General features: G+C 44.7%; 3 protein-coding genes across 4 annotated transcripts in view; 2 read left to right on the top strand and 1 right to left on the bottom strand.

Annotated features, from left to right (window-relative positions):
- The first annotated feature begins 1,088 nt into the window (after nt 1-1,088).
- Nucleotides 1,089-8,141, top strand: RBM7 (RNA binding motif protein 7). 2 transcript variants are annotated; one of them, XM_083714131.1, is made up of 5 exons: nt 1,089-1,325; nt 3,752-3,914; nt 4,969-5,071; nt 6,619-6,709; nt 7,069-8,141. In XM_083714131.1, the coding sequence occupies exons 1-5, from the start codon at nt 1,230-1,232 to the stop codon at nt 7,444-7,446; spliced, it is 831 nt and encodes a 276-aa protein (XP_083570257.1). In that variant the 5' UTR covers nt 1,089-1,229; the 3' UTR covers nt 7,447-8,141. The 2 variants fall into 2 exon arrangements, with proteins under 2 accessions (XP_083570257.1, XP_083570256.1); XM_083714130.1 differs by having other exon boundaries at nt 1,117-1,325; nt 6,616-6,709.
- A 1,991-nt stretch (nt 8,142-10,132) lies between these two features.
- Nucleotides 10,133-27,554, bottom strand: part of CADM1 (cell adhesion molecule 1) — a 592,123-nt gene continuing 574,701 nt past the window's right edge. Inside the window, exon 9 of the mRNA XM_083714060.1 lies at nt 10,133-10,360. Coding sequence (XP_083570186.1) covers nt 10,134-10,360 — 227 coding nt within the window. The 3' untranslated portion in view covers nt 10,133. The remainder of the gene's footprint in view (nt 10,361-27,554) is intronic.
- On the top strand, nt 14,471-27,294 carry REXO2 (RNA exonuclease 2). The gene is made up of 7 exons (XM_083714155.1): nt 14,471-14,645; nt 17,379-17,462; nt 18,995-19,072; nt 23,177-23,288; nt 24,567-24,675; nt 25,748-25,801; nt 26,868-27,294. Exons 1-7 carry the CDS (start codon nt 14,487-14,489, stop codon nt 26,995-26,997), a joined length of 726 nt encoding a protein of 241 aa, XP_083570281.1. The 5' UTR covers nt 14,471-14,486; the 3' UTR covers nt 26,998-27,294.

Below are 27,554 nucleotides of genomic sequence, written 5' to 3'. Positions count from 1 at the left end.
ATCTATACTACAGCTCTGCTACATTCCACACAAGGATTGCCTTTATAGGAACTTCCAGGAGGAAATGGAAATTGTCACCATGAATTTCTCTTCCCAGGGTTCCTGGAGGGCAGGGCCCACCTCTCATCAGAGACCAGGTCATGGAACATAATAGTAACAAAAGATGCTATAAATTCTTAGCATAAGGCACCAGGGTCGGCTGTTTTCCTCTACATCTTGTGTCTTGTCTGTTTTCCCCTGTCTCTCATGCTATGCAGCACCGTGGACGGAAGCCATAAATAAAGACAACACAAGGCAGACACCTAGGGGTGGCATTGAGGATCTCTTTGGGGTGTCTGCAACAGGGTCGAAGGATCTGTCTTGCTCTATCTGACCCTTCCTCTGGGGGATTCAAAATCAAACCCAATTCTCATGCACGTCCAGTTAGGGCTGCCGTATGTCCGGAATTTCCCAGACACATACGGGATTCACCGGTGAAAAATAGCGGCCAGGTTGAATTTCCAAAAAATCAGGTAAAATGTCCAGGAAAACCCAGGCGTATGAAGGAAGTGTTGCATTTTGGGACAAATTTCCTTAAAAAAATAGCGCAAAAAGTACAACTTTGGCAAAAGGAAAAAAAGAAAAAAGCTCAACTCTGCTTCCCTCTCTACCCCACCAAAAATAGCTGAACAACTTTTGTTTCCGAATTTTCACGTTTTGAAACGGACCGGGACGATGCACACCGTGGTTGAAGTTTGCAGCCTTGGAACTGCTTGTGTAAATAAGGGGGCGGCACATTGTCTCGCAGCGAAAAAGGGAAAGAAGATCGGTCAATCTCTCGATTTGTCCCTTCTCGCTTGCCGTCGCCTTTTAAGTATCTTAGAAACGACTTGTGCTTTCCCTTCGGCGCGAGTATTAGGCTTTTTTGATACGCTGCAGAAGCAGGTTCGCATTTAAGGCTGAACGTTATATATTAGCAATAATTAAGGAATACCCAATCACAGTCCCGAGAGTATTGCGCGTGCGCAGTTGAGCCGTCGAGGGCACAATTCTGGGCACCGAGGAAGGAACAGAGAAGCGCATGCGGAGTGAGACTAATAGCCCGTCACGCCCAAGGCCCGGATCGGCGCCTGCGCACTCGAGAGGCCCGCGGGCCTGAATTGCAGTGACCGCGGGGGCGGTTCTCCTCCCTTCGGCTGGGCCGGACGCGCGCGCCTGCGCAGTTCAGCAGCCGGCTGCGAGCTGAGGAGATGGGAGCGGCGGCGGCCGAGGCGGACCGGACCCTCTTCGTGGGGAACCTCGACCCCAAAGTCACCGAGGAGCTGCTCTTCGAGCTCTTCCACCAGGTAACGGGGCGCGCAGGGCCTCACCTCCTGGCTTGACTCGGCCGCGGAGAGGGGCCGGGGCTCAGAGCGGCCTACCTCGCAGGGGGCGCCGGCCTTGCTGTATGTGCGGGGAGGGGGGCGTTTCCTTTTGCCTGCGTTTTAATGCGCGGACCCTCTGCACATGCCCAGGAGCTATAGAGGAGCGGGGGCTGCCCTGAAAGAAGACTGGCATCTCCTTGGTGTCGCTGCGAGCGAAAACGGATCCGGGAAGGGAGACGGGGAGTCATTGGCTTTGTTTGGGTCTCGCCTGCCTCGCTTTCCTTTACCTTTGAACGGGTTTCCGTTTCGCTTTGCTTCGTTCAGAAGCCCTTGCAAGGCGAAAAGCCCCCTGGGATGCTCTCCTTCCCTCCGTTTCCCTCTTAAAACAAGGCAAGGTGCGAATTCTTCTAAAGGTAAAACGCCGGCGGCAAACAGGTTTGACTGTTAGCTGTTTTTCTGCCCGAAAAATGGGACCTTCGGGGTGGATGGGTGAGATCGGCAGGATTTAAAAATAAGTATCAGAACATTAAAACAACAACAAGCAGCTTGCAGAATTGACAACAAAAGCAAAATGAACAGAAATGCGCTTTTGATCTGGGCGCCTTGTCAGAAAAGGGCAACTTCAGTGGTAACCCAGGAGGTGCATAAACAGGAAAGGTAGGCTGGGGATGGTTTAGCTCTATATATCAAGGGAAGCATAATGTTTCATGAACTGGAAATTCGTCCTATAGCACCACCTTGGATGTACCAGTCCTGAAAACTAATTTAGTTTTGGGGATGTAGTCTCATCCCCTGAGCAAAATGCCAAGGGTGGTCTTGAGGGGGAGAAAGAAATGGGGAATGTGTTGTAATAATGGGTTGTCTCTGTCATGTTTGTCTAGGCTGTCTAACGGTACTTCAGGTTACAACCAGGAGGCAAAATGTGTAGATTGTGAGCAACTCTGCCTTGAAACAGTTAGTCATAGAGCTGACTTGAGGGGAAGCTATCCTAGACCTAATTTTAAGAGGTAGTGGAACCCTTGTTTCAAGATGCAAGGGCTATTGATGTCAGGCTCTGCATACGTGTAAGCAAAAAGTTGCCACATCGTCCTGTGCCATCACATTTGTTTATATTCACATTTGCTGTGAAAGTAAGACAGCCAGAATTGTCATGTCTTTTATAGTGCAGTTGCATTCGGAATGTGGTGTATACCGTTCTCTGGCTGCTCCTATCTAGAAGAAGAAGAAATTGTAGAGCTGGAAAAGGTTTGACAAGGACACGGTTGGCTGTTCGTACATCTTTCCTACAAGGCTCAAGTGCCTGGACATCTCTGTATAGAACAAAAGGCTACAATAGACATTTATAGATGTAGGCATGGAGTGGCAAAAGCACCTAGGGAACTGTTCCAACCACTTTCATAATGCTGGAACCTGGGGTCTTATGATTAAGTAGATTGGCTATAAGTTTAGAACACACACAAAAGTGACATTCAGTGACATTCAGAGGAGATTAGATGAAGTCCTTGAGAACTGGTCTGTTAGTTCCAATAACTGAGTCGGAGCTCAGGATATTCCTTGATGCCAAACTGTGAGGGAGTAAATAGGGGGAGGGTTGTTGCTTTCATGCACAGCTTGTAGGCTTCCTGAAAAACTGCCCTCCTCTTCTTCTCAATATCTATGTCCATTTCTATTGGGTGAGGGTGATTGTAATGTTCTCAAAGAAAGTTAATAATGGATCCGTAGAAAGACATTTTGAGGCTAACTTGAAAGGAATGCTTCAATGCTCCTTGCTTACGTAAAATCAGCATGGTTGAAAAGTGAATGAGTTTTCCTCTGCTTTTGGGGGTGCATGCTTGTGAGTGGAAGGAGGTTCACAGTGCACGTTAACTTTCTGTTCCATGCTGGCATGTGGCTGAATCCATTGCTGTGGGTTTCTTCCCTGGAGAGTATTGAGTACCAACCAAAGTCGTTTATTTTTGTTTTATTTACATTTCTCTTCTGCAATTCTTGCATCATGGAACCCAAGTTGGTGTCCCTGTGGCCATCTTGTACATCCACCCAGACCTGATGGCTCTGGATTCACATGGGGGCATGTACTTTTCTACCTTCATAGCACCTACCTGAAGTGATGAGACCAGCAGTAAACTGACCATTACCTAGTTTGAACCACCTTCACCTGCCTGGTGAATCTAGGACTATGTTCTACTCTCCAGTCCTTTGGAGAGTAAAATTGTAAAATGTCAACTATTAAGAAAGTTGTTTTAGAACCTGCCTGACAGTGCATATCTTTCATTTAATTGGTAACACCCTACACTGTACTTGAATGCAAATACAGGTTTACCTTAGAATGCAGGTGCATGCAACTAAATAACCTTCAAGGGAAAGTTGCTTCATTTTTTTATTTTAATGTTTTGTTTTTTGGTTTGCAGGCAGGTCCAGTCATTAAAGTAAAGATTCCGAAGGACAGGGATGGGAAACCAAAGCAGTTTGCATTTGTGAATTTCAAACATGAAGAATCTGTCCCCTATGGCATGAATCTACTTAATGGGATCAAACTTTTTGGGAGACCTCTCAAAATTCAGTTTCGATCAGGTATCCACAAAGCCTTTAAAACAGCCTAGGTCATCTAGGCAAAATTGAAGGGGGTTCATATTCCTTTTATGCTTAAAATTCTGATGTGTAAAACTTTTTATTCTGTGTGCATTTTTTGTGTTGAATTATATATCAGATTAAAATTTCACTGAGCCTGTAAACCACTCTTGTGTTCATAGTGCTGCTGCATATTTGTATGCTATCTTGAGGAGCTAACTCATTTGAAGGGGGCTTTCTGTCAGTTTTTGGAAGACAATCGCTTAGAATCTTTTTTAAAAGGAACTTTAAAAGATGTTGAAACACACTTCTCAAAAGAGTTTGTTGTTTGGGGACAAACCATCCATTTTTAGAAGGGATGTCCTACTCCAGCTTTGGATAATCTTTAGCCTTCCATATGTTGCTGAACTGCAAATCCCATCCTCACTGACAATTGGCTATGCTAGCTGGGGCTGATGGGAGTTGTAGTTTAAATATCTGGAGGTCCACACATTCTACGCATCTGCTGTACCCTTTTCAGTTGAGAACAGATCTGTGTGTATTTTGAGCTCCTATGATCCCAGAGGAATGCACTTTGCACGTGTCTAGAAGCATTATTTTATCAATTCAGATTATTTCTGAAATGAGCCCCGGCACTCAAGCTGGTTCTCAATCCAAGCCTTGACTTGGATTGAGTTCACGTGTAATTCCTTGGAATTGCTAAAAATTCTTTTAAATAAAGGAAATGAAAACACTATTTGGTGCTTATTTGGACTGTTTGAAGTAGTGTCCAAAGTTTTTCACTTTAGGAAAGCTGAGTTTCATCTGCAATTAACTTAAGTTTAGTGTCCTTAGCATTGCATCTCGATTGCATCTTCACCACTGGGTATTCCAGTAGGTTGCAACACTTGTTTTGGAAATCTGTTTGTATGTCTTAATGGTTCTCTAGTGTGATACTCCAGAGCCCATTAAGTAATGTGCCATGTTTTCAATCTGTTAGCATCTTGCGTCGGCTTAACCTTTCTCAGTGTAAATGACTTGTTTTAGTTACACTTCAAACACATCTTTTTACCTTTAGGGAGCAGTCATGCATCTCAAGATAACAATTCACCTTATTCTGGATATGCTAATGGAAGCCCCTCCAGTATACAACAACTTCCAACAACAACTGCCAGTAGCAGGTAAGTTCTTAATGTTAAACCAGACTTCCCCCAACCTGGTGTCCTCCACATATTTTGGACTACAACCCTGAGTCTGAAAGATCTCAAGGGCACCAGTTTTAGGAAGCCTGTGGTAAATCATTTAAGTACATTTAGAATTGCAGCTTATTAGGGAGTGAACCCCATTGAACTTGGTGGGACTTGCTTCTGACTAATTGTGCGTAGGATTGTGTTCTTAGCATTCATTACCATATGGTAAATTCTGTGACTGTTTTCCAAAGTGGGCATAATACAATAGCCTATGTCTGAGCTTCCCTTTCTACCTTTATGTTTATTATTTGTCTTTAAGTGGGAAAGAATAATATGAACTGAATTCTAGTGCTGAGAGAAGATATTACTATTATTAGCTTTTCTTTCTAGAGCAGCTACAAAAATCAAATGGCATTGAGAACTTTGATGTGGCACATCAGGAATTTTGTTTCTAAAGCAACAGATGGACAAGCAAATTAGTTTCCATTAGGGAAAGCTTGTGAGTCTTTTCAGAATTTTCTAAATTGAGATGCAGAGTAGATTAAAGAAGCTGTTACTAGAAACCTCCTGAGGCTTGCAATCTGTGTTTCTGTATTGCTTTGACAAGTGTGTCAGTTATAAAAATGAAGATGAACTGAAAACAGATTGCTCAGTTATACTCTGCTTATAAAAATATATATTCAATAACAGTTTACGATGATGGATCAAAGGAAAACTGTATGATGTAGTGGTTAGATTAAAAGTGTTCTGCTGCAACCAGGGAGACCCAGGTTCAGATCTCCCACTCAGCCACAAACTGGGTGACCTTGAGCCAATCACAATCTCTGTCATTCAGCCTCGCTTATTTCACAACCTTGTTCTGAGGCTAGGAGAACAAATAACCGTCTATGTCTATGAGAATGAGTAGGATAGAAATATAGCTATAATCATAAAGCTGCTAATGCCAGTGTTTACCTGGTGCTTTGCTTCCTGGTTATTTTCATGATACCTGTTTTCCCCCATGCATGGGAAAACCATGCGCAAATACCTATAGTAGAATCATAGAATTGGACGGGACCCTGAGGGTCATCTAGTCCAACCTTCTGCAATGTAGGAATCTCATCTAAAACATCCATGGCAGATGACCATCCAACCTCTGCTTAAAAACCTCCAATGAAGAGTCTACCACCTTCTGGTGGAGTCCTTTCCACTGTTGAAGAGCTCCAACCATCAGAAAGTTCTTCCAGATGTTTAGTCACAGAATCACAGAATTGTGATTCTGGTTTGGCTCCTACCCTCCAGAGCAGGAGAAAACAAGTGTGCTCCATCTTCCATGTGACAGCCTTTCAGGTATTTGAAGATGGCTATCTTATCTCTTCACTGTCACCTCTTTTCAGGCTAAACATACCCAAAGCCCTCCATAAGGCTTGGTTTCCAGACCCTTGATCATCAGTATAACTTTCTTCAATTGAATACTGTTGACTGTGATTACTGTTGGTGCAGAATTCCATGATCTGAGACTTCTTCTGGGCAACTGACTTCTGGTTTTCACTTAGCAGGTATGAGAGGAATGTGGATAACATCTCAACAGAGTCGCCAGCTGTGCAGAGGTCCTTCTCATCCCCAGATAACCTCCAGAGACAAGCAGTGGTGAGAGTTCTTTGTTTGGCTGTTAGCAGGAAATAGGCAGGAAAGGATTTGTTTAGAAAAGTACTGGAAGCCAATGTAGATCTGGGCTTACATAGTCCTGGCAGCTGCTCTCATTCACCAGTCTGGCAGCTGCACACTGTGGCTGTTTAGATGTTGCTGGACTACACCTCTCAACCTGAGAGATGTTCTTAGAACCAGCCTTATTCTTTCTAATGTAAACAGTTTTAACTGATTTGTATTTTTACACTGCCACTCTGGGACCTTATGGTGAAGGGCAAGTAAGGAATTGAACAAATCATCATCATCACCCCTAACTATTGGCCATGCCTCTTCTTAACAGAAGCACTTTCTGTTTCCAGATGAATAATATGTGGCAGCAGTCGCAGTACAGTGGCAGGCACAACTCCTTGCACCCGGAGCCATCCGGATTTGCTTCGCCAGGGCACCACCCGAGTTACTCGTACACCCAGTCGTCAGCTTCATCCATGCAGTGGCGCTCAGAGACAAGTGCCGCCCAGCGCAAGAACAGAGTGAGCTCCCATCCGTATCCTACTGAAAGCAGGCATTATAGCAGCCGGGAACCTCAGCGCCCCAGCGACTATGGCTCGGAGCATCATTTCAGGGGCATTCGGGAGGAATATGGTCACGATGACAGGCACTATGGAGGCTGGAGTCACGATTACGATAACCGGAGGGAGAACTACCGAGATGGCAAATGGCGCCCCTCCCGCCACTAGCAAGTATTCAGAGCAGATTTTGCATACCTTTCCTTGGCGAAATGGAGTGGCTCTTTCCTTTTTAAGAAATCGTTTTTTTACAGAGAGCTTGCAACGAGTAACTGCACGAGTTGCTTTTTAAAAATCGTTTTATAAAAATCACCTGCAGTATGTATTTCGTGAGAAGTGGCTTCGTTTCAATTGTATTAACTTTCTCTCAGGGTTTAGGGGAAAAAAGAGAAGGTGCCACGCTTTTAAACAAGCAAAAGAGAAATCAATGTAGTTAATTTTGTAAGGGGGAAAAAAAGGTGCCGCTTTGGTTGTATTTTAAAATGAACATTGGTATTTTTGTAGAGTGTTATTGAGAAAGGAAGAGAGCCCCTGAGGTGGTTCTGGTAGTAAGTAATCCCATGGAAAAAATGAATGCCACAGAGTAGAAGGCTCAAAGGCACATGGAAATATTGGTAACAGTGTTTTTCTACTGGAATAAATGTTGCTTTTAAATACTTGTATTAAGCAAACATGCAGCCTGTTCAGATATTAAGAGTGAAACAATTTTGCTGGATGACTTGATGATTTGTATTGAATGATGTGTTAATTTGTCCAGCCGCTTTCATTGAGAGTCGTTTGATTTTTATATTACGAGCAAGAGAGCCCACAGTATCGTAAAAAGACTTTCCCAACAACTTAAGCGATTAAAACCTCTCAGGAAATCATTGCATGCCTCTGTCCATTCCCTTTCTATAGCTGACATAATTTTTTAAAACCTCATTGAATAGAAAAGTTTAGACATTACAACTGATATTTAATACAAAGGAGAAACGAAGGTAAGTATCCATGAACTTCTTGTCCATGGGCCAAGTGCTGTATTTCATCCAGCCTGCAGCATTGGTTCATCTTTAAAATTAAATTAAATTAAGTCAATGTTTTGGGGAGGGCCCATTGGCCTACAGTGTTTGGCTGGTCTTGCCCAGAAGTGCAGCTGCTAGCCTCCCCTTGCAAGTACAGCTAAATTTGGAATAGCTTTTAACTAATCAGAAATCTGAGATGAGCTTTTTCAGTAGAGTGGATTTTTGTGACATCCATCCTTCTGAAGTTGTGCATTTGAAATGCCATCAATGTCTTTAACTATGATTCCCCCTATACTGAAACATGGTGGGACTTTTGAGATGGGAACTTTTGGTGCCATTTTTAAAAAGATCCTGCAGCTAAATTGTTTCCGGTAGCTTCTGTTTATGTTCACAGTGCTTCCGTCTGAACATTAGTAATCTCTGTAGCAACTGGAGTGCAGTAATCCTGCAACTTGTGCACATTTTACTCGTGCACATTCAGGTTTACGTGCTTGCCAAAAGAAATAATAATAAAAAAGCGGCGGGGAGCAGGCGTCCAGAAAAAAAAGACTTTGGTAATCGCACCTGCCTTTGTACCCAATGTCTTTTGACTACACAATTTTGGCTTTAGGAACAATCTCTGGAACATAACACCCATGTAAGTTGCAATGTATAAATGCATTGTCTGGATAGTGTCAAATTGTTTCTTTGGGGAAAAAAAAAAACCTTGTCTGCTCTGCACAGCAAAGTATTTTATTTTGAAAAGTATTCAGACCCTCGTCATTTTCAGCTACAACAAAATTGACAAAGGGGCAATTGCAGCAGCAGTAAAATGTGGCTTACCTTAATTTTTCTGTCACTTCTCTTGAAATACACACACACTCACTCTCTCTTTCTCTTTCTTTTACTCTAATCCAAATCAACCGTGGTTTCTTGAACCCCAGTTGTTCTTCCGTGCTGTTTGGGTTTATATCTTGGGGGGGGGGGGCTAGAGGAGGGAGATACTTGTGACCCTCTATCTGCATGCCTAAATGGGACATATTTTAAAAAATATAATATTTTTGTCAAATATACACTAATATAAAAGGATTCATTGTTACCTTTTGGCTTACATATTTATGGCATTGTTGCAAAAACAAGCACCCGTCTTTTAAAAAAAAAAGGTTTACATAATTCAAAATTCCCTCAAGCAATACTGTTAATAGTATTTTTTAAAAACGCACTTGGTTAGCTATATTTTTATTTTCTCTAAAATAAATTCTCGTTCTTTCAAAATATTGTGTGCAAGCAAGTTTTCCTAAGAACTAAATTTTACAGCTGGTGTTTTCTCTTTACAAATAGTTGTTATATTTGCATCCAAAAGTGATTTATTTTTTTTAAATCTTCTCATTCAAAAGTTTGTATTAGAGAGAGTGGCCTTTGATGCCTTCAGAGTGACTGAATGTGTGAAAATGCCTAGCAAGCTTTTGCATTGACGTGCTCAGCCTGCATCTTAAATAGGGCACATTACTTAAGCTGTTACACCAGATGCCTAGCCATCAGTCTTCACACTGTATTTTTTAGACAGATTGTACACATGCTGTCCACACATCAGCTATGTGCTGTGCCGCTTCAACCTGCTTTGTATTCACAGAGGTAGTTTTTCCCCGTTACACCTGGTGCGGGTGGGGGATGTATATCAAAGTTGATTGACTAACATTACCAGCGTAGGTCAGAGCAAGACATTCAGCGATGTTTCTTGGCAGCAGGACTATTCCATTAATAATAATAATATAATAATAATAATTTATTATTTGTACCCCGCCCATCTGGTTGGGTTTCCTCAGCCACTCTGGGCGGCTTCCAACAAAGATAAAAGATACACTGAAATGTCACATATTAAAAACTTCCCTGAACAGGGCTGCCTTCAGATGTCTTCTGAATGTCAGGTAGATGTTTATCGCTTTGACATCTGATCGGAGGGCATTCCACAGGGCGGGTGCCACTACCGAGAAGGCCCTCTGCCTGGTTCCCTGTAACTTGGCCTCTCGCAGTGAGGGAACCGCCAGAAGGCCCTCGGAGCTGGACCTCAGTGTCCGGGCAGAACGATGGAGGAGGAGACGCTCCTTCAGATATACTGGACCGAGGCCATTTAGGGCTTTAAAGGTCAGCACCAACACTTTGAATTGTGCTCGGAAATGTACTGGGAGCCAATGTAGGACTTTCAAGACCGGTGTTATATGGTCTCGGCGGCCACTCCCAGTCACCAGTCTAGCTGCCGCATTCTGGATTAGTTGTAGTTTCTGGGTCACCTTCAAAGGTAGCCCCACGTAGAGCGCATTGCAGTAGTCCAAGCGGGAGATAACCAGAGCATGTACCACTCTGGCGAGACAGTCTGCAGGCAGATAGGGTCTCAGCCTACGTACCAGACGGAGCTGGTACACAGCTGCCCTGGATACAGATTTGACCTGTGCCTCCATGGACAGCTGTGAGTCCAAAATGACTCCCAGGCTGCGCACCTGGTCCTTCAGGGGCACAGTTACCCCATTCAGGACCAGGGAATCCTCCACACCTGCCCGCCTCCTGTCCCCCAAAAACAGTACTTCTGTCTTGTCAGGATTCAACCTCAATCTGTTAGCTGCCATCCATCCTCCAACCGCTTCCAGACACTCACACAGGACCTTCACCGCCTTCACTGGTTCTGATTTAAAAGAGGTAGAGCTGGGTATCATCTGCATACTGATGAACACCCAGCCCAAACCTGATGATCTCTCCCAGCGGCTGCATGTAAATGTTGAAAAGCATGGGGGAGAGGACAGAACCCTGAGGCACCCCACAAGTGAGAGCCCAGGGGTCTGAACACTCATCTCCCACCACCACTTTCTGAACACGGCCCAGGAGGAAGGAGCGGAACCACTGCATGACAGTGCCTCCAGCTCCCAGCCCCTCAAGACGGTCCAGAAGGATGTCATGGTCGATGGTATCAAACGCCGCTGAGAGATCCAGCAGAACTAGGAAACAGCTCTCACCTTTGTCCCTAGCCCGCCGGAGATCATCAACCAGTGCGACCAAGGCAGTTTCAGTCCCATGATGAGGCCTGAATCCCGACTGGAAGGGATCCAAATGGCCCGCTTCTTCCAGGCGTGCCTGGAGTTGTTCAGCAACCACTCACTCAATCACCTTGCCCAAGAATGGAAGGTTTGAGACTGGGCGATAATTGGCCATCGTGGCCGCATCTAAAGATGTTTTTTTAAGAAGCGGTTTAATAACCGCCTCTTTCAGCGGGTCTGGGAAGGCTCCCTCACAGAGGGAAGCATTCACTACCCCATGAAGCCCATCGCCCAGTCCTTCCCGGCTAGCTTTTATAAGCCAGGATGGGCAAGGATCCAGGAGACAGGTGGTTGGCTTCACTCGTCCAAGCAGCCTGTCCACATCCTCGGAGGTAACAGATTGGAATTGATCCTACACAACTTGACTAGACAGGACTCTAGCACTCTCCCGCCCCAGCCCTGCTCCCACGGTGGAGTCTACTTCTTCCCGAATCTGAGCGATTTTATCTGCAAAAAACTTTGCAAAATCATTGCAGGAGAACATGTGGCCCGTACTGGGCCCCGATGTTGCAGGTGGTTCTGCTAAATTGTGAACCACCTGAAAAAGTCTCCTGCTGCTGTTTTCTGCAGATGCAATAGAGGCGGTGAAGAAAGTCTTCTTCGCCGTCGCTATCGCCACTTGGTATGCTCGACGTTGAGCTCTAACCTGTGTCCGGTCAGATTCGGAATGAGTTATCCGCCACCGGCGCTCTAGCCGTCTCAACGATTGTTTCATTGCCCTCAGATCCGTGCGCTTCAGAGCCAAACAGTCAATAAAGGTAAAGGTAAAGGTAAAGGTACCCCTGCCCGTACGGGCCAGTCTTGCCAGACTCTGGGGTTGTGCGCCCATCTCACTCAAGAGGCCAGGGGCCAACGCTGTCCGGAGACACTTCCGGGTCACGTGGCCAGCGTGACAAAGCTGCATCTGGCGAGTCAGAGCCGCATACGGAAACGCTGTTTACCTTCCCGCTGGTAAGCGGTCCCTATTTATCTACTTGCACCCGGAGGTGCTTTCGAACTGCTAGGTTGGCAGGCGCTGGGACCGAGCAGCGGGAGCGCACCCCGCCGCAGGGATTCGAACCGCTGACCTTTCGATCGGCAAGTCCTAGGTGCTGAGGCTTTAACCCACAGCGCCACCTGCGTCCCAAACAGTCAATAGCCCTGGTTAACTCCACATTCCAGCGGGCCACCAGGGAATCGGCTGAAAGGCCATCAACATGGGATAAAGCATCCCCTACCACTCTCTGGAAACCATTTGGATCCATTAAGTGGCGGGGGCGGACCATCCGAATCGGTCCCACCTCCCTGCAGAGGGGATGGGTCACAGAGAAGTCCATTAAAGCAGAGGGTTTGCTGCCACTGTCTTGTCTGCAGTAAGTGGGGTTCTCTTTCATTCACAAGCAGGCAAAACCTCAAAGATTGCAATCCTAACCATGTAAATGCAGAAGTAAGTTCTATTGAATTGAATCGGGTCTCCTCGCAAGTAAGTGGAGTTAGGATGGCAGCCTCAGGGTTTTAAAAACCAGAAGGAAACCTTGATCCCCCCCCCCCCCCCGCTTCCTTGTTATTCCCTAACCCAGCCTTTTGCAACCTGGTACCCTCCAGATACTTTGGACTGCAACTCCCATTAGTCTCAGCCAGCACCAGGTTACAGATTGCAGCCCAAGCCTATAAATTTTAAAAAATGCATTTTTTAAAAGTTCTTTGTCTCTCTTTTGGTGGGGAGTGGAACATATTATGAGGCCAACTAGGACTTAAAAACAAAAGGGAATCTAGACTTGCTCTGGTTTTCAAAAGGACACAAGCGGGGCGGCTGCAGAGGGTTGTTTCTTATATTGCAATGATAAATGCATGTTCCATCACCACGTCTGCATGTTCCAGTTCTGGCTTTGTATTCTGTGAACCTAACGTGTGTTTGGGTTGGTGTAAACACATTGCATACTGTAGCACTCCTAATGTGTAAGGCATTTAGCATGTGCAGGATGCAAATGCAATGTGTAAAGAAGCTTTGGGGCGCAAAGTTGTCATGTAATGACGTTTCCTTAAATAGCATTGCCACCTTCAAATATAGAATGTAATTTCTCATACCTGCATGCTGCTTCTGTGGACAGCCATAATAATGCTCAAGTACAGTGGATTTAGGTCGTGTGGTCAGATGAGGGCTTCCATCTTAAACCTTCCTAGGTAAGTGCTTCACAAAGTTCACTCTTTAAAAGAATCCCTGAAATGCTGAAAGTGACACAGGAGCCAATGAGAAGGAATTTTCTTTTTGTTCTAAGTACCACTATGTCAGACACAAAATTGTTCATGCGCCAGTGTTGTTTCTTGGTGTGGCTTTGAACTAACCTAATGCATGGGACACTGCTTTGTCTCCCTTTAAAACTCCCGTTTTTGTCTCTGTTGGAGGGGTCACCTTTCTATGATATATGCTTTGCATGCAGAAGGACTGAACCCAAAAATCTCTGGCATTTTTCCAGTTAGGGCTGGGAATGCCTCCCACCTGAAACCTGACTGTGAGTGTTGATAACACTGATGGGTCTTCCCCCCCCCCCCCGGCATTATTTTAACTTTATTTCCTGTCTATTCCCGAGTTAATTGTGGTGTTCTATTTTTTTTCATCCCTTTACTCTGTTACTTCCAAGCTTGGGGAGGGGGGAATCTTGCACCCTGCATATTTGTCTTTTTTAAGAAAGAAAAAAATTATGAGTCTCAGGAAGGGGCCCTTGGGTTTTCCTTTGTTGCACTGACCACATATTGCGTGTTTTTAGAATAATACGTGTTAACTTTCGGCTCAGTGCTTTCACTAAAAAGGGCTAGTATTTGCTTGCTTAATATGGCAAGAAAATGCAGCTTAGTATTGGGGAAGGTGGGGAAACGCAAGCCCAGCTGAGCCTTTTACTGGACCAGCCTCTCGTTTTGGAGGATTGGGGCACGATCCCGCATTACAGTGGGGGAACCGAGCACCTCCGCCGCGGGAGCCTCAGCCCTCGAACTACAACTCCCGGCATGCCAAGCGAGGCACTAAGCGCGCAGCGACGCTCTCACTCCCGTCGTCGCCACGCAAAACTACAAATCCTAGGAGGCTGCGCGGCAGTCCCTTATGGCCTAGCGGGCGGGGCTGGCGCGGGGCCTGCTGGGCTTTGTAGTTCTCCGGCTTCTCCAGATGATGCGCGCTGGCGGAAGGGCTTGGCGGCTTTTCGGCGCGCCGGCAGGGAGGCGGTGGCTGTCGGGGCGCTGCCTGAGCGGCTTGCGAGACATGGCAGGAGCCGGAGGGGCGGCGGAGCCCGGCATGGGGCAGAGAATGGTCTGGGTGGACCTGGAGGTGAGGCGCCCAGCCCGTAACGAGGCCTCTGCGAAGGGGTATCCCATAATATCCTGTCGTTTTCGTCCCCCGAGATGCTTGCACCATGTGGAGTGCAATGCGGGGGCTCCATCCCGTAGTATCCTGCTCCCTGGAATTGGGTGCAATGTAGGGGGGGTGTTTAAAAAGGGCGCTCCATCCCATAATATTCCCTCCTTCCCCCGCGACAGGTGCGGTTTAGCTCCTTTTGAGGAGGCTTCATCCCGTAATTCCCCGCTGCCCCAGAACATTGCCCTCGAAGAAGTATGAAACAGTTATGCAGATAGCTTCTATCCCATAATATGCCTCTATGAGATTTAGTTCAGAAAAATTATCATTTATCTTAAAAAATATTCTAAACAGTTAAAATCGTTATTAGGATCGGAATAACACTTGTAGTTTAATGGTGAATTTTGGATATAATGGAGATATAAAAGAGTTAGATTATTATAAAAGATGCAGGAGGAAATGATTAATAATAGGATCCACAAAGGGGAAGGAGGGAAGTCCAGGAGGTTCTTTGGAATCTTGTTTTTATGATATGCTGGATATGTGATTGCAAAACTTTAATTTGAAAAACTATATGTGTATATGTGTGTGTGTGTGTGTGTGTGTGTATAATATGAATGAGAGATTTGGTTCAGTATTTTATATATATATATATGGTTCAGTATCAATGTGTAAGGAGAGGGTGGGGCTGCGTCCCGCAAAATTCCCCTACCCCTTGAGACAGCTGGGGGTGGGTGGGGGGAATACTTGAGAATCGCAATCCCATAGTATCATAGTATCCATTGTCTAGTATCTGTTCATGTAGAAAGACCTACACCACGTAAGGCAATGCTGCAGCCCATAATAATATTCCCGCAAGAGATACTGGTGCAGTGTAGGTGCAGGATTCATCCTCCTTCCCGAAAAGAGGCAGGTGCAATGTAAGTGTATGCCTGTATATGAGCAAGATTGGGCTCTCTTAGAATATCCTTTGAGGAGATCTGTATCCTACGGGGGTCACATCTCATATTGCCCCCAACCCCCTGACTCATGTACTACAGGATTGGTGCCCATCCCATTATTCCTGGGAGCCTTGGTGTGTGCCCCCATCCCATATTATCCCCCACGATACACAGGCACTGTAGGTGGATGTGTGTGAGAGAAGGAAGGAGACCATTCGCCCTTTAAGTGTTTTTTCTAGGAAATGTAGAAAGTTTGGTTTGTGGGGGAAGAAACAGCCTAATTTCACTGGAAATGAGATCTTGGGAGCAGAAAATCAAATATGGTCACCCTGGGGCAGCTGGGAAGCGACGCGGGTGGCACTATGGGTTAAACCACAAAGTCTAGGACTTGCTGATCAGAAGGTCAGCAGTTTGAATCCCCGCGACGGGGTGAGCTCCCGTTGCTCAGTCCCTGCTCCTGCTAACCTAGCAGTTCGAAAGCATGTCAAAATGCAAGTAGATAAATAGGTACCGCTCCAGCGGGAAGGTAAAAGGCGTTTCCGTGCACTGCTCTAGTTCGCCAGAAGCGGCTTAGTCATGCTGGCCACATGACCTGGCTCCCTTGGCCAATAAAGCGAGATGAGTGCCGCAACCCCAGAGTCGGTCACGACTGGACCTAATGGTCAGGGGTCCCTTTACCTTTACATAGGGCAGCTGGGACCCTTGGTAGGTTGGAAAGGAGTGTTCTAACATATATCTGCATTGGTGGTGCGGGAATTCACATGGGATCTAGGGCAGCCTTCACCAACAGGGTGCCCTCAAGTAGGCCCACTCGAGCCTGATGGGAGTTGCAATCCAAACCATCTATAGGGCACCAGGCTGACGAAGCCTGTCCTAGGATCCTTGTGCTATGAGGAAATGAGGTTTCAAATTCACAATTTTATTTGAAGGAGCTATGTTGGCTCCATGTGTGACCAGACTGAGGATCAGTTCTGTGCATCTAGCAGTGGCAGACAAGATGTCATTTCTTATTGTTGGCTTCCGGAAGCCCCTGAATATGGAGGCCATTTATCTCTCTTAATAGTCATCGAGAAGCCTATTTATCACAAATTGCCCCACACTTTAAAAAGATTGACCTCTTCCCCTGGGCCTCTTGCAGCAAAGCAATTCACAATCCTAGATTGTATCAGCTTGTGGAGGCTTGAGGTCCTAAAACAATTGACATTTAATAATAATATTTTAAAAAAATATATCCCGCCCATCTTGCTGGGTTTCCCCAGCCACTCTGGGCGGCTTACAACATGTATAAAAACACAAGAAAGTATCAAACATTAAAAAACAAAATATCCTCTGCGAGCAACAAACCAACCAATAAATCAATAGAAACCAATAACAACAACAACAATAATAGCAATTATAAACAGTTTACAGTTATACCCAATTTAAAATAACCACCAACCCGAACTAAACATTTAACCACTTGGCTTAAGTGAATAGGAAGAACATCACTGCTGTGGCCTGACATTAAAGAAATAAACTGCGCTCCAGGGCAATTTTCCTAGCTCTTTGTGAGGCAGACAGATTTGTTCAAACCTTCAGTGGGTCTTCCTCCAACCCCCATTTCCTGGCTGCTGTGAATGCTTTTTTAACCTACCAGCATCAGGATATTTAAGATATAGTCCAGGGAAAGGATTAGGGTTTGTTAAAATGCACTTTTGCTAGCACAAAGTGGAACAGAAAGCTCTTCTGGCATCTTACACTTGTTAACTTTTTGACTTTGATATAGATGACTGGGCTGGACATTGAAAAAGACCAGATCATTGAGATGGCCTGTCTCATAACAGATTCGGACTTGAACATCTTGGCTGAGGTATGTTGATTGCTGTTTTTTGGGCTGGTACCTGCTCAATGCCAGCTAGCAGAGAAATAACAAAAGTACTGGAGAAACCCGTTAAAAAAACCACCCTCCTGAAATAGCATTGTTGGGTATATTCAGTTCAGACTACCAAGGGTTATTATATGAACATGTAATTGGTTACTTATTACTGGTAAGAAGAATATTGATAGCTAGAAAATAGAAGGAAACAAAGGGTTTAAATGTGCAAAAATGGTATAATGTAATTTGGGACAGCCATTTCTGAAAAACCTCGTTGGCAGTCTGGTGGCCATTGATCCAGTATTTGAACAAATACTTTACAGCACAAACTGTACCTACCACATTCCATAATATCTGTTTGTGTTAATATTCTCCTTCATACTGACATTAGTAACTATCTGTTTTTCTCCATATTAGTGCTTGTGTTAACTGTACTCTTTTTGTTTACATCTGAACTATGCCTTTGGGATGGAGGAAAGGGGGGGGGAGGGAGGATTTTAAGTTTGTAATTCTTTTTTTCTTCTCAATATATATTTTTTAAATGCCAGCTAGTTAGCTAACTGCTGTGAGTGGCTAACTAGTCATTCACAATTTCCACTGACTTCTTTGCCACATAGCTGGCTGATGAAAAGCCCTATTTATGCATGCAATTTCCAAATGATTTTAGTGAGGGAAGTGAATGCCAACCGGATATTGCGAACTCGAAAGGTGATCAGATTATGGCTGCTTCCTGTTGCCATCAAGTCTAAAAGTTCATCAGATTTTTTTTAGTTGATTATTTTTGTTACCTAGTGCAAACTGTCACCATTACACTTGAGAGTAAAAATGAATCTGATTGCGCTACAACTTTATATCCCTTTGTGTTCAAACAAAGGTGATTATTTCTATTCATAATACATACTGCTGTTTGAACAGCTCCACTTATATTGCTACCACACACACACACACACACACACACACACACCATCCCTTCCTCCCTGATCTGTTGTCCTTTAGCAGCTCTTGTTTTGGACTGTTTTGAAGAGAGAGGTGGAGCTTCAGGGCCATCTCATTGACTCTTAAAAAAGCCAACCACGTTTGACTCTTCTATCAGGTCATTATAAGAATCATGTAACTTAAGAAGAAGTGCCTGAGTTTGCTTTTTCCTCTTCCCTCTCAATTCCACTTCCTTCTGTGTCATGTCTGGTTAGATCAGGCATAGGCAAACTTGGCCTTCCAGATGTTTTGGGACTACAACTCCCATCATCCCTAGCTAACAGGACCAGTGGGCATGGATGATGGGAATTGTAGTCTCAAAACATCTGGAGGGCCGAGTTTGCCTATGCCTGGGTTAGATTGTCATCCTGTGGGTAGCGGCTATCACATCACTGATATATGTGAGCAATCCTGGGAACCCTTGTCGGCTGAGAACCAGGATAAAATGCTAGTATTGCTATATTAATAATTGCAGCAACAACAACAAATAAGCATCATTGATGTAACAGTCTGATCTGATTCCCCATTGTTTTCTCCTGTTTTGCTGACAGGGTCCCAACCTGATAATAAACCAGCCAGATGAGCTGCTGGACAGCATGTCAGAATGGTGCAAAGAGCATCACGGCAAGGTAGAGGCCTGCTTCTTCATCGCTCACACTCCCTTGAGAAGAACTCCTTTGTCTTTTTACAGTTCCACATGCTACAGAACCTTATCTTGACCGTGCCATGTTCCCTGCCGTCTGCATTAAGCACTTCTTTGAAAAGGATGGCTGAAGGTTTATCTCATCCGTGCAAAATGAGCCAGCTTTTTGCTGAACCATCACCCGACTTCACAGTGTGTCCTTAGCGTGACATTAGAGTTTCCCATGTCCATTATGAAGACTTTTTGACATTAAACCTTCTTTGTTGTGCTAAAATTGCTGCATCCTTTGGCTGGGGTTTGGGAGTGGGGAGACTGCTTCCTTGTTTACCAGCAGTTCCTGCGAGGGAATGAGATCAGTGACCTGTCTCAGCCACATTCATCAATGGCTACTAGCCTTGATGGCTGTATGAGTCTTCCAGATCCAGTTTCAGCCTCCCTCTGAATATTAGTAGTGGAGTGCCAATGCACCATGCCCTGTTTTTTGGCCTTCCCTGGGGCATCTGGGCCGATGTCTGTAGGAAACAGAGGGCTGGATTAAATGGTTATTTTGGCCTGGTCTAGTAGTGCAAATCCCCTTCATGGATCACTGCCTTGCCGTGGAGAAGGGGCTTGAAGAACTCAGAGAAGCTATGAACTATGCCGAGCAGGGCACCCAAGATGAACAGGTCATAGTGGAGAGTTTTGACCAAACGTGATCCACCTGGAGGAGGAACCGGCAAGCCACTCCAGTATCCCTGCCAAGAAAACTCCATGGACAAAGACAACAGGCATATAAAAGATATGGCGCTGGAAGATGAGCCCCTCAGGTCGGAAGGCGTCCAACATGCTACTGGGGAAGAGCGGAGGGCAAGTACAAGTAGATCCAGAGCTGATGAAGCGGCTGGGCCAAAGCCGAAAGGACGCTCAGTTGCGGATATGCCTGGAAGCGAAAGGAAAGTCCAATGCTGTAAAGAAAAATATTGCATAGGAACCTGGAATGTAAGAACCATGAACCTGGGTAAGTTGGAGGTGGTCAAAAATGAGATGGCAAGAATAAATATTGACATCCTGGGCATCAGTGAACTAAAATGGACGGGAATGGGTGAATTCAGTTCGGATGACCATCATATCTACTACTGTGGGCAAGAAACCCGTAAAAGAAATGGAGTGGCCCTCATAGTCAACAAAAGAGTGGCGAAAGCTGTACTGGGATGCAATCTCAAAAATGATAGAATGATCTCGATACGAATCCAAGGCAGACCTTTTAACATCACAGTAATCCAAGTTTATGCACCAACTACTTGTGCTGAAGAAACTGAAATTGACCAATTCTATGAAGACTTACAAGACCTTATAGAAGTGACACCAAAGAAGGATGTTCTTCTCATTATAGGGGATTGGAATGCTAAAGTAGGGAGTCAAGAGATAAAAGGAACAACTGGCAAGTTTGGCCTTGGAGATCAAAACAAAGCAGGGCAAAGGCTAATAGAGTTCTGTCAAGAGAACAAGCTGGTCATCACAAACACGCTTTTCCAACAACACAAGAGACGACTCTACACATGGACATCACCAGATGGGCAGCATCGAAATCAGATTGATTATATTCTCTGCAGCCAAAGATGGAGAAGCTCTATACAGTCAGCAAAAACAAGACCTGGAGCTGACTGTGGCTCAGATCATCAGCTTCTTATAGCAAAATTCAAGCTTAAACTGAAGAAAGTAGGAAAAACCACTGGGCCGGTAAGATACAATCTAAGTCAAATCCCTTATGAATACACAGTGGAAGTGAGGAACAGGTTTAAGGATTTAGATTTGGTGGACAGAATGCCTGAAGAACTATGGATGGAGGCTCGTAACATTATACAGGAGGCAGCAACGAAAACCATCCCAATGAAAAGGAAATGCAAGAAAGCAAAGTGGCTGTCCAATGAGGCCTTACAAATAGCGGGGGAGAGAAGGCAAGCAAAATGTGAGGGAGATGGTGAAAGATACAGGAAATTGAATGCAGATTTCCAAAGAATAGCAAGGAGAGACAAGAAGACCTTCTTAAACGAGCAATGCAAAGAAATAGAGGAAAGCAATAGAATGGGAAGAACCAGAGATCTGTTCAAGAAAATTGGAGATATGAAAGGAACATTTCATACAAAGATTTCCATAATAAAGGACAAAAGTGGAAAGGACCTAACAGAAGCAGAAGACATCAAGAAGAGGTGGCAAGAATACACAGAGGAATTATACCAGAAAGAAATGGATGTCTCGTATACCCCAGGTAGTGTGGTTGCTGACCTTGAGCCAGACATCCTGGAAAGTGAAGTCAAATGGGCCTTAGAAAGCACTGCAAATAACAAGGCCAGTGGAAGTGATGGTATTCCAGCTGAACTATTTAAAATTTTAAAAGATGATGCTGTTAAGGTGCTACACTCAATATGCCAGCAAGTTTGGAAAACTCAGCAGTGGCCAGAAGATTGGAGAAGATCAGTCTACATCCCAATCCCAAAGAAGGGCAGTGCCAAAGAATGCTCCAACTACCGCACAATTGCACTCATTTCACACGCTAGCAAGGTTATGCTTAAAATTCTACAAGGAAGGCTCAAGCAGTATGTGGACCGAGAACTCCCAGAAGTGCAAGCTGGATTTAGAAGAGGCAGAGGAACCAGAGACCAAATTGCAAACATGCGCTGGATTATGGAGAAAGCTAGAGAGTTCCAGAAAGACATCTACTTCTGCTTCATTGACTATGCAAAAGCCTTTGACTGTGTCGACCACGGCAAACTATGGCAAGTTCTTAAAGAAATGGGAGTGCCAGATCACCTCATCTGTCTCCTGAGAAATCTCTATGTGGGACAAGAAGCTACAGTTAGAACTGGATATGGAACAACTGATTGGTTCAAAATTGGGAAAGGAGTACGACAAGGCTGTATTTTGTCTCCCTGCTTATTTAACTTATATGCAGAATTCATCATGCGAAAGGCTGGGCTGGATGAATCCCTAGCCGGAATTAAGATTGCCGGAAGAAATATCAACAACCTCAGATATGCAGATGACACAACCTTGATGGCAGAAAGTGAGGAGGAGTTAAAGAACCTTTTAATGAGGGTGAAAGAGGAGAGCGCAAAATATGGTCTGAAGCTCAACATCAAAAAAACGAAGACCATGGCCACTGGTCCCATCACCTCCTGGCAAATAGAAGGGGAAGAAATGGAGGTAGTGAGAGATTTTACTTTCTTGGGCTCAATGATCACTGCAGATGGTGACAGCAGCCACGAAATTAAAAGACGCCTGCTTCTTGGGAGAAGGGCAATGACAGGCCTAGACAGCATCTTGAGAAGTAGAGACATCACCTTGCCAACAAAGGTTCGTATAGTTAAAGCTATGGTTTTCCCAGTAGTGATGTATGGAAGTGAGAGCTGGACCATAAAGAAGGCTGATCGCCGAAGAATTGATGCTTTTGAATTATGGTGCTGGAGGAGACTCTTGAGAGTCCCATGGACTGCAAGAAGATCAAACCTCTCCATACTGAAGGAAATCAACCCTGAGTGCTCACTGGAAGGACAGATTGTGAAGCTGAGGCTCCAGTACTTTGGCCACCTCATGAGAAGAGAAGACTCCCTGGAGAAGACCCTGATGTTGGGAAAGATGGAGGGCACAAGGAGAAGGGGACGGCAGAGGACGAGATGGTTGGATAGTGTTTTCGAGGTTACCAGCATGAGTTTGACCAAACTGCGGGAGGCAGTGGAGGACAGAGGTGCCTGGCGTTCTCTGGTCCATGGGGTCACGAAGAGTCGGACACGACTAAACGACTAAACAACAACAACAACAGTAGTGCAAATCCTCCACTATCCATTAAGATGTTGTTGTTTTCTCAGTAGTGTGCTGCCAAACCTTTCTGTGGCTGTTAAGGGGGTTGTTTTCTTTCTGTTTTTATGGTATAATATATTGATACTTATGTTCTAAATGTGTTGTAATTGGCTTGGAGGCCTTTGAGTAAGAAGTGACCACAGGTTTAATAAAAAATAAAAATAGTATTGATTCTTGCATGACATCTTAACTGCCTGGCTCTTTTTAAGGCACCGGCAACATGATGTAATTTTGGCTTCTCTCTTTCTTCCAGTCTGGCCTTACAAAGGCAGTGCAGGAGAGCAAAATCTCGCTGCGTCAAGCAGAGTATGAATTTTTGTCTTTTGTCCGTCAACAGACACCTCCAGGACTCTGCCCACTTGCCGGTAGGAGGTTTTAACATTTACGAAAGATAGTCATTTTTATTGATTTGTACCATCCCTTGCCACTCAAAAGGCCTAAGGCAGCTAATGGATTCAAACAGAAAATGCAAACAGTATATGTATAAAAAACCATTAAGAATAACTCTTAACATCAACAAATCATAATTTGTTGTATGCGACTAACTTCAGCTATTCAAATTAATGGGCCCCAGTCATCTAGGTCTATTAATTTTAGTGTGTCTGCTCTGAGTATGTGTAACATTGGGTGCAACCCTATGCGGTTAATCAAAGCCAGTTTGAGAATCAGCAATAGACCATCCCTTAATAGACGTACATTTCTCCAAAACATCATTTGGTATAAAAAGTTCAACTGAGAGAAGGGAAGGCGACCTCTGTGCCTTTATGGGAAGGGAGTTCTGGAGACTGAGATTCAGATGGTTTAATCCCTGACTCCCCTCCGTCTTTCTTCTGAAAATATATGTGGGGACAGCGCATCTTATGATGTTGATTGTAGAGCCTGGGAAGGTTCAGGTGGAAAAATGCAGCAGCTTCAGATTAGTTGCAATTAGTGTGAGTGGAAAGCAGGGCAAATTCAGCGCCCAATTGCCCCATTTTACATCACCTACCTGGACATTTGGCCAAGCGCTTTCTTTGGTCAGCCTGTAGCAGTGCTGCAGATAAAATCTAGTGGTGTTGGGAGGGTATCCTGATTCTGTCAAAGGCAGATTGATGTGTTCATATAAAAATAAAATAATTGGGCCAGTAGTTGAGTATGGCCACCCACACTCTAGCCTCCATTTTTGTGAAGCCTGTCTCTAGTCTCAGAGTGGCATTAGAGACACATTTTCAGACTTGAAGGGCTGATCTTAAAAATTTAGACTGTACAAGTTCTAGTGGTTCAAAGTCAGAGAAGGGGCCCAGCTGGGCACCATAGAAAAGTTGTGCTATAGAGTGGTTGTGCTAGCCATAGTCTTTTATATACTACATCCGTTTAATGCTCCTAACCCTTCTTTTAGATTCTTTTAGCTTCTTTTATATTTGTATTTTAGATTTTTTAGCTTCTATTATATATACCTTCTGTTTTAATACTGTTTAGCTTTCCAAAACGTTTTATAGATTTTAAATGGCTGTATCCCCTGCTACGTATGCTGGTCTAAGACTGTAACAAAGATTTGAGATTGAGATTTGGGGATGGGTGGGATTTGGGGGTGTCTTCGCCACCCACCTGAGAATTCCACGTTGAGCGCATGAACAGAATCTGTGCCTTTCCACCCTTTTCAGGAAACTCGGTTCATGCGGACAAGAAATTCCTCGACAAGCACATGCCCCAGTTCATGAAGCACCTTCACTACAGGATCATTGATGTGAGCACCATCAAAGAACTGTGCAGGTCAGTACCCACTACATCATTTGCCAGAGCTTGGGTGTGTGGGTGGCTCCTCGGGCAGCGAATGGCATGCCACAGACTTTGAGGAAATCTTGCGGGTCTTATGTGTAATATGTGACCACCAAGATGCCTACAGTCAACAGCAGATGCAGCTTTCTGAAAGGTTCAGATTCTACAGCCGCAAAATATATTTGCATTTATTTTTTATTTATTTGATAGCTCAGTCGGTAGAGCATGAGACACTTAATTTCAGGGTTGTGGGTTCAAGCTCCAGGTTGGGCAGAAGATTCCTGCATTACAGGGGTCAGCAAACGTTTTCAGCAGGGGGCCGGTCCACTGTCCCCCAGACCTTGTGGGGGGCCAGGCTATATTTTGGAAAAAAAAAAAAGAACGAATTCCTATGCCCCACAAATAACCCAGAGATGCATTTTAAATAAAAGCACACATTCTGATTCCCAGACCGTCCGCTGGCTGGATTCTGAAGGTGATTGAGCCGGATCTGGCCCCCAGGCCTTAGTTTGCCTACCCATGGACTAGAAAACCCTCAGGGTACTTTCTGAGTCTGCAACTCTATGATTCTACGAACATGAGGTTTTGAACTGTAACATGAGGTTACAGACACTTCAGGTTACAGACTCCGCTAACCCAGAAATAGTACCTTGGGTTAAGAACTTTGCTTCAGGATGAGAACAGAAATCGTGCAGCGGCGGCAGTGGGAGGCCCCATTAGCTAAAGTGGTACCTCAGAGGTTAAGAACAGTTTCAGGTTAAGAACAGACCTGCAGAACAAATTAAGTTCTTAACCCGAGGTACCAGTGTATAGTAAAATTATTGAGTAACATGGAACTTTTGGAAGTGGAAAATATTACTCTGCAATGTAATAACTAGTTTCCGTGAGTTTTAGAAAATTAAAGCTGGAATTTTAGCTGTTCTGATTTTTGCATGAGATCGTTTCAAATTTGGTGCGTCTGCGGCTCCGGAGTCCTGCGTTTGTGGGTGCTCTTGCCTATGGTGTCCACCACATTTTGGTAGATAATTTAGATTTTGGATCATGGGGACTTGTTTTGTGTGTGCAGACGCTGGTACCCAGAAGACTACGAGTTTGCTCCAAAGAAGGCTGCGTCTCATAGGTAATTGTTTGGCTTTGAAGAGTGATTGTTTTGTGTGTGTCAGATTGTATCGCCAGGCATCAACAATGAGGTTATGCAGTGTGGTAAGGACAGTGCGGTGGGGGAGGTGCCATTGATAAAAGTTATTTCAAGTCTGCAGATACTAATCTGGAAAGGGACATTTGCTCCGAATCCAAATGGAGAAGGGTTGGAGCTCAAGGGCAGAACAGGTGCTGTACATGCAGAAGGTACCAGGCTCAGTCACAGTCATTTCCACATTGTGCATGGAGGGACTTGAATGTGACACCTCAGAGTGCTGCTGCCAGCCAGTGTAGACCAGGGATGGCCAATATATTGCCTTCTAGAAGTTACTGGATTCCTCTCCCATCATCCCAGACCATTAGCATGACTAATGGTCAGGGATGATGGGAGTTGTAGTCCAGCTATACTGGGTGGGCAAGAAGTTGTTTACTCCAACCTTGATGGCCCATCAGGCTTGACTCAAGTATAAGTGTGCCATTTCCTTTTCTCATCTGTTAACTGTGCTGTTAAGAACCTTTCCCCGTCCATCTCAGAACTTGCCTTTTGGTCATTATTCAGCAAGATGAACGTGCTGTTATTATCTACTCTCTTTCATTGTGCTTGATCATAGCAATTCAGCCTGTAAGTTTATTGCCAAGATGGGTAGCATGTTTTGTATTAGAACAACATTTCCTCCTTTATTGACATTATTTCCCTAGGAGAAAGTGTGTGTTACAGAGCAGTTCAGAAGTGGCAGGGAGGGAGAAACCAAGTTGCCAAATCCAAAGTTCTGTTGGTCTCATTCCAGCAGGGGAGAAGGCATGTGTGTAAGGGCGTTTTTGCTCTCCTGCCCCCAACCAGCTTTGAATCTCTCCTTCAGTTCCCCTTCTATAGGGTTCCATAGCACATAGAAGTGCACAACCTGTTTGCAGCATTTTGGGGAACACTGTAAAGTCATACCTTTTTCAGCTTCTTTTAAAATTAGCCTGCCCTTGCGTTTGGAGGTGAGTGTGTATGGTGCAGCCTTCTTTTAAAGGAACGCTAACATTTCCTGAATTCCCTTTAGAGCCCTGGATGACATCAGGGAGAGTATCAAAGAGCTTCAGTTCTACAGAAATAGCATCTTCAAGAGGAAAACAGATGAGAAGAAAAGAAAACTAGTGGAAAATGGTGACAATGAAAAGCTGGCCAGTTGATCTTGCAGCCTGGTTCTTTAGCAAAAGCACAAGGCACCAGAAGTGTCTCCGCCTGCCGTTTTCAGTTCACTGTTGGTTAAGGAAGGGGCTGCTTTCCGTTACTTGGCTTCCTCAAGATTGTTAACAGTTACTGACTACCACATGTGACAGGTTGTTGACATCTGAATTGCAGGCCAGTGCCTTGAACTAACTGCAGCCATTTGGTTCATGCATATGGAGTACCTTTTGTAGTTAAAGAACCCCTGTTTGGTTCTAGGCACCCTCTTTTATTATGCAATAAAGCCAGCCTTGCTGAAAGATGCTTGCCTCTTTTCTAGACTTAAGCATTTCTGCTTTGCTTTTCCTATTTTGTGTGTGTGTGTGTGTGTGTGTGTGTGTGTGTGTATGTGTGCGTGCATTTGGGGGCTGCTAGCAGGATTTGGCCTGAGTGGCACTGGAGTCGTGCCTTTATTCTAACAGCCCCTTAGAATCTGGCTGCGGCACTTGCCCCATTTTGGAGCTCAGAAGCAGAAGCCAAAAGATTCTGGCTAGTTCAAGGTCACCTAAGCACTCCAAGG

This window comes from Podarcis gaigeae (genome assembly GCF_964106915.1).
Source record: "Podarcis gaigeae genome assembly, chromosome: 15".
NCBI lineage: Eukaryota > Metazoa > Chordata > Lepidosauria > Squamata > Lacertidae > Podarcis > Podarcis gaigeae.
Note: the sequence above shows the minus strand (reverse complement) of the source record. Positions and strands in the feature narration are given on the sequence as shown.

Excerpts from the sequence above, each read along its gene's own strand:
- RBM7 (XM_083714130.1), top strand. The coding sequence starts at position 1,230 with ATGGGAGCGGCGGCGGCCGAGGCGGACCGGACCCTCTTCGTGGGGAAC. Across the intron at positions 3,915-4,968 it reads CAAAATTCAGTTTCGATCAG|GGAGCAGTCATGCATCTCAA; the intron begins GTATCCACAAAG and ends TTTTACCTTTAG. Across the intron at positions 6,710-7,068 it reads ACCTCCAGAGACAAGCAGTG|ATGAATAATATGTGGCAGCA; the intron begins GTGAGAGTTCTT and ends TTCTGTTTCCAG.
- REXO2 (XM_083714155.1), top strand. The coding sequence starts at position 14,487 with ATGATGCGCGCTGGCGGAAGGGCTTGGCGGCTTTTCGGCGCGCCGGCA. Across the intron at positions 19,073-23,176 it reads GCAAAGAGCATCACGGCAAG|TCTGGCCTTACAAAGGCAGT; the intron begins GTAGAGGCCTGC and ends TCTTTCTTCCAG. Across the intron at positions 25,802-26,867 it reads AAGAAGGCTGCGTCTCATAG|AGCCCTGGATGACATCAGGG; the intron begins GTAATTGTTTGG and ends AATTCCCTTTAG.